General features: G+C 40.5%; 1 protein-coding gene across 4 annotated transcripts in view; it reads left to right on the forward strand.

Moving 5' to 3' along the window:
- LOC127642988 (far upstream element-binding protein 3-like) overlaps positions 1-13643 on the forward strand; it is a 45218-nt gene that overhangs the window by 21669 nt on the left and 9906 nt on the right. For all 4 annotated transcript variants that reach the window (XM_052125492.1, XM_052125494.1, XM_052125491.1 and 1 more), the window contains exons 6-15: positions 34-91; positions 247-409; positions 1514-1612; positions 3171-3272; positions 4878-4980; positions 6468-6568; positions 6784-6925; positions 12403-12563; positions 12980-13053; positions 13461-13537. In XM_052125492.1, the coding sequence (XP_051981452.1) occupies positions 34-91; positions 247-409; positions 1514-1612; positions 3171-3272; positions 4878-4980; positions 6468-6568; positions 6784-6925; positions 12403-12563; positions 12980-13053; positions 13461-13537 (1080 nt within the window). The remainder of the gene's footprint in view (positions 1-33; positions 92-246; positions 410-1513; positions 1613-3170; positions 3273-4877; positions 4981-6467; positions 6569-6783; positions 6926-12402; positions 12564-12979; positions 13054-13460; positions 13538-13643) is intronic.

The following is a 13643-nucleotide window of genomic DNA, read 5'->3' on the forward strand; positions in this document are numbered from 1 at the left end:
TTTGTTTGCAATTGGTTGTTGTGTCTCCCACAGACAGTGGAGGTATGATGGATCGGCCTTGCACCTTGACTGGGACCCCAGAAAGTATCGAGTAAGAATAATACTGATTAATCCTTCAGCACAAAACACTGTCCATTCTGAAAATTAACATCTGCGCTGTCGCTTGACTCACTTTAAGAGTGTGAATTCAGTCTCTAGTCTCCAAGTGTCTTCATTCATCTTCTGTCATTCATGCCCTCTTTTCAGGCAAGCCAAGAGATTGTTGGGGCAGATCGTGGACCGGTGTCGGAACGGACCGGGCTTCCACACTCAAATGGATGGGAACAGCTCTGTCCAGGAGATCTTGATTCCAGCCAGTAAAGTTGGTCTGGTCATCGGGAAGGGAGGAGACACCATCAAACAACTGCAGGTCAGTTTATTTAGTTTTATAGAATTTTAATCGCTTGCAATTAGGGATGTACCGCTCCAAAGAACCGTAAAGGCATAAAGTAGTCCATGTGACTTGTGCATTTCATTCAAAGCTTCTTGAGGACAATTGATAGTTTTGCGAATCACGTTTAAGTAATAATATAAAGAATGCATGCGTGAGGCTTGTGATGTGCTTTCTATTTTTAGCTTTCAAAATGGCACGCAATATGTGAGCACTAAACACGAACTCCATCTCAGATGTTATAGCTTCAGAGCTGCATATGATCATGAGAAAAATACTAAAGTTAAAGTAATAAAGTAACTGCATTGATTGACTTGATTGAACTGGCATCCTAGAAAGGCGGGCGACTGATTGCACACTTCATCATGATTTCACAATGTTCATCATGTTTAAGCCAAAACTTATTAAATTAATTCAAAGTCAAAACAGATTAAAACTGACTTGAGCGTGTTTTCGTCCCCCGTTCGTTGCACGCATTCATATTCGTGTTTCGCAAAACAAATCATTCAGACCACTTTTTGAATCTTTTTAACCTATTCAAAGGAATCAAATGTAAATGATTCGACTCAAATGATTCTTTCTCGAATCAGACATCTTTTTCAACGAACTGCAAGCAAAGTATCGAAAGGGTCGTAAGTAAAGGACAAATATTAAAAAAAAAATGTAAATAAAACTGGTTTCCTTTATTTGCCGGGTATGAAACTTGGTAACTTTTTGTCCATTTGATATCTGAACACACACAAAGAAATTGGAAAGAAGAGTTGATACGATCAGTCTAATTAGTAGAAGAAAAAAGATACACTTGTACTGTTTCCGGTCAAAAGTGACCGCCATAGGAAATGAATGGGAAACACTAAAAATCACAGATGTTTTTCTCATTATTTATTATATCAAATTTAAAAAAACAGCCACAATGCAGAAAAAACAATCACAGACATGAAGAGGTGAGAGTGCAAAACAGAAACACTAGTGAACTCCAGGGGTGTTCCTTATAAATGAGTACTACAGTAGAGAATCTTAGTGTCTTGTGTACATGTAATTTTATTTATTTACTTAATATTTCCCTGTGCTTGTGCCCCACAGGAAAGAACAGGTGTAAAGATGATTATGATTCAGGATGACCCGATGCCCACTGGATCAGACAAACCACTGAGAATCACTGGAGACCCTTATAAAGTTCAGGTCAGGAATGTTAATAGAGTGACTCTCACTAAATATATTGAGAAACCAAACAATCACCCCCATGTGTGGCATTAACATGTGTTTTCTGTGATCAGATCACGCTTGACCACATTGAACGACAGGTGTGAAGGGGGGGGGTTGTCTACACAACTCAAAATATAGGCCATTTTATTTCTAAATAAATATTTTGAGTTGTGCCAACAAATGTTTTGGGGTGAATGAATATGTCACAATGTAAAAAAAAAATAAAAAAATTAAAAAAAATTTGACCCTAAAAATATGATAAATTTTTTTAAATTAAAGTAGATTTATTATTTATTATAAACTGATTTTCTCATGAAATGTGACCTGGACAAGGTTCATTTTAATTTTCTTTTTTTTTTTTTTTTTACTGCAAACATAGTAAACATGTTAACCTGTTGATATGCAATCGCCCGCACGCGGTACTGACGTCACGCTGCTTACATTTAATATATAATTTACCGTCTATAAATGTAATTAATGTTAACATTATACATCTTTTCAAAGGTCAAAGGGTTCAACATTGATATCCGATCTCAGTTTCACGATAGCAATCCTCCAGAAACAGTGATTTGAGTTATTTGTACAAATGAAAACATGCGATATCAAAACGGGACTTTTATTATGAAAACATGATCGCCAGATGAATCCAGTTCAACACACTTGGGTCAATCGTCCATGACAAGCGTTCATTAAAAACATCCAATCGCACTTCTTGTCCATAAAAGTGATAAATGTGAGAAATATTGATATATTCTCCATTGTTTACATGAGATCTCGCCTTCGTCATCGTTCTTCATCAAACTGCAATCTGAGCAGCATTCATGTTGTAAAACTGTTTATGATCTGATATATTAGAGTCTCATAAACAAAACCAGCCCGTCTCCAAAGTCTATTTTTAAAAATGTGGCGTAGTTTTATTCATAATAGTCGAGCAGTGCCGTCAGATTTAGTGTCGTCTTGAGAGGCGGAGCTTAATTTTACTCTGAACACTTCCAGAGATTTTACAGAGATTAAAGCTGCAGGAACTCATTTATTATTAAATCATCTTCAGATTAGAAACGAAACTTCTTTAGACTCGTGACTTTGAGCACATTGTATTTCTGGAGTGTCTTTGCACTTTTATTATTGTTTTATTTTTATTATAAAAACACGTTCAGCACAAAATATGTCCATTACTATAAACTTCAGCTTCTCTAACTTTAATAAATAACAACATATATTAATTGTGAAACTTGTGAAATAAAGCCCAAAGTGTCTTCTTTCAATAGATACCACAACTGTGTCCAAACTCCAAAGGGTCCCGTAAATACAACCATTTAACTTCAGGTCATATTCGTGGTTTGTGCTCAAAAAGGGGGCGTTCATCAACATGTTATTTTAAATTATAAAAATTATGATGGTATTGCAATTCCAAATTTTAGAGACATAATTCCAAAAGATTATGTCCTGCACAAGTTCCATCACAGACCATGTTTATATTACATTGAGCACATGCATATGAACTGTTTCTCTTATTGTTGGTTTGTTTGTACAGCAAGCGCGAGAGCTGGTGGCCGAGATCATCAGGGATAAAGATCAGGGTGATTTCAGAGGAGCCCGCAGTGAATTCGGCTCTAGACTGGGCAGCAGCATTGATGTAAGAACACAAAATGAGCGGTCTGATACGTGGATGTGCGGTTGTTACTGAAAAATATCTGACCACTAGTTGGCGCCATTGACCAATCAGACTCCAGTAATTCAGAGAACCGGCGCACAGTTTCTCTTAATTATGCTTGCATTTAATCGAAGCACAAACATGACATTTTAAAGCAGAATTTGGAGTTATTTTAGTGTGAGATCCAGAATGGACCAAAACGTCATACTCGGGCCTTTAGTCGGCGCTCTGCTGCTGTTGCACTCCGATGCCCAATGTGGTCACAAGTGCTTTTCGACCACCTTAAAAAATAAATTTAAGTGGAGTTGTAGCTGTCTTTAGCGTCTTCCTGTTTCAAACACATCTGAAAGTGGGTGCCTGGGTAGCTCAGTGGTAAAGACGCTGGCCACCACCCCTGGGGTTCGCTAGTTCGAATACCAGGGCGTCCTGAGTGACTCCATTCAGGTATCATAAGCAACCAAATTGGCCCGGTTGCTAGGGAGGTTAGAGTCACACGGGGTAACCTCATCATGATCGCTATAATGTGGTTTGCTCATGGTGGGGCGCGTGGTGAGTTGTGCGTGGATGCCGTGGTGGATGGCGTGAAGCCTCAACGCGTGCTATATTTCTTATTGTCGGTTTCTCGCCTGTCGGGACGGCGCTCACCTGACAACTTGTTGGGCAGATTTCGAGCATGTTTGAAATCCATGGTAGCATCTGTGGCTTGTCTGGGCGATCTGCAGAAGTCCGCACACTTCACGACCGTCAGTTGAGGGATCTGAGACTTCTCGTCGCAGGAGACGGGCTTGGGTGCTATATACTAAGTCTTCTGGGGGTCTGTCCTTTTCTGCATACCGTGGTGCTGTTTGGTGGCATAACGCGGCAGCTCATTACAGCTTATTACTGGTTCTCCCGATGGCCAGTCTGTGCGCCTGATCGGCACCATAGTACGTCGGCCCACCAGGAATATGCCCGGTATGATAGATTACCGATCAAGCCCTGGATCTTGGAGAATAAATGACACCACACAACCTTTTTTTCTCCCTCTTTTCCACCCAATTTGGAACGCCCAATTCTCAATGCTCTTAAGTCCTCGTGGTCGTGTAGTGACTCAATCCGGTGGCGAGGACGAATCCCATCTGCCTCCACATCTGAGACCTTCAACCCGTGCATCTTAGCGTGTGGCTTGTTGAGCGCGTTGCCATGGAGACATGGCGTCCACCGCAGCACCCACGCTCAACTCACCACGTGCCTCACTGAGAAGGAACCACATATAACGACCACGAGGAGGTTACCCCATGTGACTCTACCCTCCCTAGCAACCGTGCCAATTTGGTTGCTAAGGAGACCAGGCTGGAGTCACTCTGCACGCCCTGGGATTTGAGCAAGCGATTAGCGAACTCCAGGGGTGGTAGCCAGCGGCTATACCACTGAGCTATCCAGGCCTCTTTATTATACATCTGCTCATGTTACAGGTCAGCTTATAGTACAGTATAAATGTTATGGCTTTTAAGGTACAAGTGCATGATAAAAATGTGATGGTGTGACCGTTTGTACTGTGAAACGCAAAGTTCCACTTGTAAAAGTGTTGCTTGTGTTGGCACACAGGTGGCAGTGCCTAGATTTGCAGTGGGTATCGTCATTGGCAGAAATGGAGAGATGATCAAGAAGATTCAGAACGATGCAGGAGTCAGAATCCAGTTTAAACAAGGTCAGTGTGAAGTACGATGACCCACATTCACTGTCCTGTCCGTCCTGTGTTGTGTGGGACAGTTTGATCTTTCAATGCGTTTCACATACACATAATAAACAAGAGACTGCCAAATCGACACTTGACTTTCAGCTTCAAGCCTGTCCACATTGTAGCTTCTTCGTGCCATAAATCACCAACGTTTACATTTACTGTACCCTATACTGCTTCATAAAGTATGTGCTTCCCAATCACTAGCAAAGTGTTGTTGGTAAACTCCGTTTAGGGTCATGTTAGGACATGCAGCAGCCAAATCTCTAAGACTTGAGGCCCTACAGGGATCATTGAAGCGTTAAGGAGTTTAAGTGATTAATGTGCTGTTCTCTGTCATGTTTGTTTACTCTGTTTACCAAAGCTGATTGCAGTCCTATGAATATTTATGGTCAGAATTGAGTGTAGCTTTAATAATACATTCCGCCTCTACTGTCGTGACATCATCTTAAACGAGACACAAACATTACTGACCATAAACAATAACACGAGCGCTAGCTGTTAGCTGCTAGCTCATTGTGCTGCATAAAGCAGTTGTTCATGGTGATGTTACACAAGTGTGTCTGGTTGTTTTAGAAGCTTCCAGTAGCTGCTCGACTGAATAAAGTGAAGCTTTCAAGCAGAGTATCGAGTTAACGTAACAAAACGTCCCATCCTCCATCGTGGACTCCAACAACGCCGTGACCGAGTCCAGCGCACTCTCCGTCCCATTGCTCGCCGGTCTAGATTTCCTTGCTGGTTCTGTAGCCACTTAAGTTTGATTAACGTTTCCCTACACTGTTGGTAGATCCGGCGGTAGCCCTGTGTGGCCCTGTTTCGGCCAACAGCTGAAACACTTCCTGAGAGACTTTTGCTTTTTCGTCACTAACGGGAGGAACGTCTGCACCTCGTTTATTGACCATGGTGTGGTTTTGCTCACAGCCATTTCTTTTTACACTTCGAAAGTCACGTGAACAAATGATACTGCTATCGCTGTTGCTAACTTTAAAACTAGCGGTTTGATGTCACATGTCGCAAATCCAGTGACGCCGGTGGTGACGATTCTCCCTGACCAATCAGTGATCTGCAGGATTTTGACATCACATTTAGTATCGGCTCGGCTCACTTGGAACCTCGACCGAGGTGGTACTAAAAAAGTACCAGGTACCAAATACTGGAAAACCCCCAAAAAGTGAGCCGAGTTGAGCCGTACCGTGCAGTGGAAAAGCCCCATTACAGAATTTCAGTAGCACACCCAAATGGCCAAAGCCAAATCACACTGTTCATGTGTTAAACTTGCTATAGTTTACTTCCACGTTACATCTTCATCAAACGTAAATCAAGTCAATCACTGAAACATCGGCGTCACATTATGATCAGATTAAAGTGTTTTTTGACCTTGAATGCATGTAAATCTATTGTATGAGACTTTTAAAACTAAAAAATGTTACTCTTAAATGTGTGTGTGTGTGTTTCAGATGATGGTATCAGTCCAGACCGGATCGCTCAGGTAATGGGTCAAGCCGATCGGTGTCAGCACGCCGTTCACCTCATCAATGAGCTGGTGCACACGGCACAGGTACATCTGCGCCACTCCATAACGGTAGTCCATATGACTTGTGCCTAGTTGCTTCTGAAGTCAAACATTAGCTTAGCGTGAGGAGCAGACCCAGATATTTAAGTGGTTATTCATTGATAATTGAGTGGGAGGTTCCACGTCTGAAATGGGACAATTAGCTAAACTTTTTTGATCTTTATTTCCCTCTATCTCTTGGGTCCCTCAAATCTCCTCAGGAGCGTGATGGGTTTGGTGGTCCAGTTGGGCCCAGAAGTCGTGGCAGAGGTCGTGGTGACTGGAGCATGGGAACTCCTGGAGGACTGCAAGAAGTCACCTATACAATACCTGCTGACAAGTGTGGCCTTGTGATCGGGAAAGGTTAGAACATCATCTCATCCGCAACTTCGTGACTTTTACATAATCATGTTTTGTTGCTGTTGTTTGTTGATGGAACCAAAATTAACGATTGCACTTTTTTTATGCTCTCAGATCTTACAAATAAAACAAAGCTAAACCAATAAATGTTTGTCATTTTAAAGTTCACTTTCATTAAGATTTCTAAAAGCAAACCTCGCTCTGTCTGCTCCAAACATCAGTGTCCCTTATAAATGCTCACTGTGTAGGGGACCGTTTGAGAAGCTCTTCATTGTTCTTCAGTGGGGTTAACTAGGTGCTAGGTGTGACACTTTCATAGGGTATCTCCGCGAGTAAAGACGCTGACTACCACACCTGGAGTCGCGAGTTTGAATCCAGGGTGTGCTGAGTGACTCCAGCCAGGTCCCAAGCAACCAAATTGGCCTGGTTGCTAGGGAGGGTAAGTGGTAAATTGGGGTTCAGTGTCTTGCTCAAGGACACTTCGGCATGTGGAGTCGTGTGGGCCGGGAATCAAACCGCCAACCCTGCGATTAGCAGCCGACCTGCTCTACCACTTGAGCCACAGTTGCCCCAGGGTAGTCACATGGGGTAACCTCCTCATGGTCGCTATAACGGGGTTCTCACTCTCGGTGGGGCACGTGATGAGTTGTGCGAGGATGCCACGGAGAATAGCGTGAAGCCTCCACACGTGCTACGTCTCCACGGTAACAGATAGTCTACAGGCAATCTTGAAGGGCACTGCTATGGGAGCTTGTTTCGCCCCTAATTACGCTAATCTGTCTTTGGGAAGGGTTGTTTGTCTTCAATGCTTTTGCAAGTCCTTTCCATAATAAGTTAATAATAAATTGGTGCACCAGCTATACTGATGACATTTGCATGATTTTTGAAGGAAGTGAACCCGAATTACAACATTTTCATACTTGTTTGAAATATCTAATGGAGCCTCGAAGGTACCTCAGGAATAAATCTACTTTTTAAGATTCAACCATTCATAAGGAACAAGGATGCCTTCATGCCTCATGCTTTAGGAAAGAGTTTTCACCCTAAACATCTTAAGGACAATATACCTCTCAGACATTGGACTAAGACGTCGCATATGCGATCAAGATCAGGTCTTCAAACATCTTGCCACAGATATCGCTTTAGTAACGGATGATACCAGAAAAAAGAGGTGTATTAGGCTTTAAATAAAGTGACGTACCTATCACAAGATGATCTGCTTAAAAAGAAACCCCGGAGAAAAACCTCAACTCGCCCATATTTTGTTATTGACTATAGCACTGCCTCACAACATATTAAACGGATAATCAACAAGAACTGGGGAATTATCAAAAGTGATCCAACCCTACGTGAATTGTTCCAGGAGCTTCCAATTGTGAGCTATAAAAAAGCTCCAACTATTAAAGACTGCTACATGGTTGGACAGACAAATACATAATACACAGAATGCTTAAATGTGGACATTGTAACTATTGTTACAATGTAACAATGTAACTATTGTTACATTGTCCACATTTAAGCATTCCGTTACATATTATGTATTTGTAACTATTGTCACAACGTAACTATTGTCACAACGTAACTATTGTCACAACGTAACTATTGTCACAACGTAACTATTGTCATAACGTAACAAGCGTAACTATTGTCATAGCGTAACTATTGTCACAAGCGTAACTATTGTCATAGCGTAACAACGTAACTATTGTCTAGCGTAACAATTGTCACAATGTCACAAGCGTAACTATTGTCAAAGCGTAACTATTGTCATAGCGTAACTATTGTCACAATGTCACAGCGTAACTATTGTCACAACGTAACTATTGTCACAATGTAACAAGCGTAACTATTGTCATAGCGTAACTATTGTCACAACGTAACTATTGTCTCAGCGTAACTATTGTCACAATGTAACAACGTAACTATTGTCACAGCGTAACTATTGTCACAATGTAACAACGTAACTATTGTCACAATGTAACAACGTAACTATTGTCTAGCGTGACTATTGTCATAGCGTAACAAGCGTAACTATTGTCACAGCGTAACAAGCGTAACTATTGTCATAGCGTAACTATTGTCACAACGTAACTATTGTCACAATGTCACAGCGTAACTTGTCATAGCGTAACTATTGTCACAATGTAACAGCGTAACTATTGTCACAACGTAACTATTGTCACAACGTAACTATTGTCACAATGTCACAACGTAACTATTGTCACAACGTAACTATTGTCACAATGTAACAACGTAACTGTTGTCACAACGTAACTATTGTCACAACGTAACTATTGTCACAACGTAACTATTGTCACAACGTAACTATTGTCACAACGTAACAACGTAACTATTGTCACAACGTAACTATTGTCACAATGTCACAACGGAACTATTGTCACAATGTCACAACGTAACTATTGTCACAACGTAACTATTGTCACAACGTAACTATTGTCACAATGTCACAACGTAACTTGTCACAACGTAACTATTGTCACAATGTAACAACGTAACTATTGTCACAATGTAACAACGTAACTATTGTCACAATGTCACAACGTAACTATTGTCACAACATAACTATTGTCACAACGTAACTATTGTCACAACGTAACTATTGTCACAATGTCACAACGTAACTTGTCACAACGTAACTATTGTCACAATGTAACAACGTAACTATTGTCACAACGTAACTATTGTCACAACGTAACTATTGTCACAATGTAACAACGTAACTATTGTCACAACGTAACTATTGTCACAATGTCACAATGTATCTATTGTCACAACGTAACTATTGTCACAATGTAACAACGTAACTATTGTCACAACGTAACTATTGTCACAACGTAACTATTGTCACAACGTAACTATTGTCACAATGTAACAACGTAACTATTGTCACAACGTAACTATTGTCACAATGTCACAATGTATCTATTGTCACAACGTAACTATTGTCACAATGTAACAACGTAACTATTGTCACAACATAACTATTGTCACAACGTAACTATTGTCACATCGTAACTATTGTCACAATGTCACAACGTAACTATTGTCACAACGTAACTATTGTTACAAAGTCTTTTGTGGTTGTCTTCACTGACAAATCCTTTTTCATTAGATCCTTCATCAGTTGTAAGAGTACTTGTGTTGTTTACAGGCTTGAATGCCCCCCGTCATTGTTTTTATATGGGCCGAACTAAGCGTAGATTGCAAGATAGACTGTGTATCATAACTATGCAATCCAAATAGGAAACAAAGATTACCCTACGGCAATGCATTATGCATCTGGACACAACTCCACATTAAAAATGATTGGTTTGGAAACAATAATGGAGACTTTTACAACTTTGGATTTTTTGTTTAATAGCCACTACTTTCCTGGCTTGAGTGAAGAACTTGATTTGACTCCTGTAAGAATATTTCTCTCCGCTAATTCATATCCAAATCATTACGGAGCGTTTTGAGTGTGGGATAGCGAAGTTTGGGGTCTATAATATATCGTTGGTCCTCTATACACAGTTTGCATGTTCATGCATGAGGAAGGCAGTTTGCCGAAATGATTAGCCAATTGACAAAGGCTTTTTAAATGTTCTTCCAGAAAAAGTGACTATTTCCCTGTGATATTCCTATGATTAAACCCAACCAATGAGCACCTTCTGGGATCCTACCCAACGAGGTCTTTGCTGCAAACAGCACTCCAAAAAGTATTTATTCTGGTCGTCTTGGATTAAATATTCTTAGGCTAAAAATGCTTTCAATCTTGCAATGCAAAATGGGGGTGGGAGGAAAATTGGCTTGGCTAATATGCCATTTTGCCAACAGGCGGTTAACTCATTAATCGCTGTAGTTTGGGACACAAGTCTCATTGTTAACATGGTTTGTTAGAGTCTCTTTTCACTGAGTATTGAAGACCACCAGTGTAACAGCGTTTCCCGGCTTTAACCAGCGCTCTTTAACTAAATCAGTCCTCTTTAAGCTTGAATGAGAGATCGGTGGTCAGCCACAGTCCATGAGCTGAATGCCGAGGGTCTTTATCTTCCTCTCCGTCTCACTGCAGAGCTCATAATGGCTTCATTAATGCAGAAGTTAAATTTGTTTGACAATGCCTTAATGGCTCTGACTAAGTCAATTGGCCTTGGCACAGAGCTAAACAGGAGGCGGAGCTTTATTGATGAGCTTTTTCAGCCCTGGGTCAGCAGGGGTCACATCGCCCAGAAGTGTCCCCCACAACGTGGAATTGATGTGTGTGCTTCGCCATACAAGGCCATTCTGGCTTAGACTACCTCCTTAATTTCCTAAGCAGATGATTTCACGAATTAAATGTTTTAAACACATGCTTTATTTTCTTTGGTGGGCAAAGGTAATGCGTCATGAAATAAAACAAGGTCTATTAAAATATTAATATCATTTTTGTTTTTGCATTTAGTGTCTTTAATATGGCAAAAAGTATTACTGTGCAAAACAAATAGAATACAATCATGATGATGATGATATATTTGTATTATAATAACATTTAACTGGGCTCCAAAAAGTGTGAACTTTTCAACCAAAAATGTTTTTGTACAAATTTGGGTTTTTATTACTCTGTTGTTGTATTTGCGCATATGAATGAAATTATTAAATATCGTTCTTGTTTTAATTTAGTAAAATACTGTGGAAACATGCCTTTTGTTAGTTTTAGTTATTAATCTAATTCAGTACAATGACTGTTTGGCTGAAACGAGGGTTCCTCTGATACAAATACAAATTATTTTAATGCAATGCCATAATTATCCAGAGAGAGATATATATATATATATATATATATATAGTGGTCAATCCTCAAAAGGCGAGTGGACAAGCAGAAGCCCACAAATTGTGATCAACTCCGGGCACTAATAAGGCAAGAATGGATCGCCATCAGTCAAGATTTGGCCCAGAAGCTGATATCCAGCATGCCAGAGCGAATTGCAGAGGTTATGAAGAACAAGGGTTAACAGTGTAAATATTGACTCATTGCATAAATTGAGTGTTTTTGCCAATAAAAGCCTTTAAAACGTATGAAATGCTTATCATTGTTTTCCAGTATATCATAGAAACATGTGAAAAAATAAACTACAAATACTGAAGCAGCAAACTTTGCAAATCACAAAATTGATGTCACTGTCAATACTTTTGGCCATGGCTGTATATCGGTTATTATCAGTGAGCTAAATAAAAATTTTGGGAAATAATTTTCATTGCCATGTTACCCTATTTACAAAGCTATGCGTGCATGATCAAATTGATGTTCATGAGCTAAACCTTCACCATAGTGACATCACATTTGCCAAACGTTAAAATTGTTGCCCATTCACAAGAATTGTTCCTACGCTGTGTTAACGAGAAACGTGGATGCCAACAGTGTAAAGGAATAGTTTACTTCAATCTTTTCTTAAATGGTTTGTTGTTCTACCAATGTGACCACACCTTTGTGTTCTTCTCAGGTGGAGAAACCATAAAGAACATCAACCAGCAGTCTGGTGCTCACGTGGAGCTCCAGAGAAACCCTCCTCCAAACACTGACCCCAACGTCAGGATCTTCTCCATTCGTGGATCTCCTCAGCAGATGGAGATGGCCAGACAACTGATAGACGAGAAGATTGGGGTACGTGATCTACATAATTCCATTCGTAATCTGTTTTGTAGGTGCCCGAAACATACCGTACGAATGATTCTCTCTGTTGTGTTCCAAAATTGCTAGAAGAGGTGCACTGATTTCCATCAAGCAACTTTCTTGGTGTATATATATAGCACTTAAAGTTGAGCTGCCATCTTGCTGTTCTCTGCCTACTCAAAACTCATTTTAAAAGTGTTGTCTCGGTGCCATGGGGTTATTGGATGGCAAAATGTCCTGTAGATGTGCACTTCAGAATCTCGCCTAATGCAGTAGTCCTTTCTAAGGGGACAGACACCCTACTCCATTGACATACAGTTCTTGGCATATTATGTAGTGAATAAGTTTGTATATTCGGACCCAGCATGGATATCCGTAAACCTTATTTTCTTCTCGTCCTCATGTAGGCCACTGGAATGGGGGGAAATGGCAGTTTTGGACTCAGTCCTTTCACCCAAGGACCGGCCACCCCTCACCAGAAGTAAGTTTCTTAAATGCCTAAATATCTTTGAAAATGTTGATGTTTTAACCTAACACATGTGTCCAAACAAGTGTCTAGTTCTTCATAGAAAGCGCTCATTGTAGAAGATTAGGAGCATGACTGTTCACCCTGACTCTTTAGTCAGTCATCCAGTTTAATTAGAACTGTCGATTTCAAACATAATTTGACTTTTTTTGTGTGTGTGCAAAATGCATCAGATAGTCTACAGGCAATCTAGGGGGTTCTCAGTTTTCGCATCCCGGACGAGCCCCCAATTATTACTTCTCTTCAGTCATGGCTCTGAAAGAGCAGTCAATGAATGCAGTAAATTTCAGAATGAGGCTGAGACAAGGTTGAATGTAACTTGTGTTGAGTCTGTTTATAATTGACAAATGTTATGTTTTTAGTGGTCCGCAGACATTCATGACTGGAGGGTGGGGTACCACATACCAGACATGGCAGCCCCAGGGCCAACAGGACCCCAGTAAGTGGACCTCGCTCATGCACTTTCCCCATTTGAGTCTCTTTCTTGACTTCAAATGTCCTTAAACGTTTGTTTACCTTCATGTTCGTTTGATTTTGGGGATTTC

This window comes from Xyrauchen texanus, chromosome 4, assembly GCF_025860055.1.
Source record: "Xyrauchen texanus isolate HMW12.3.18 chromosome 4, RBS_HiC_50CHRs, whole genome shotgun sequence".
NCBI classification, from domain to species: domain Eukaryota; kingdom Metazoa; phylum Chordata; class Actinopteri; order Cypriniformes; family Catostomidae; genus Xyrauchen; species Xyrauchen texanus.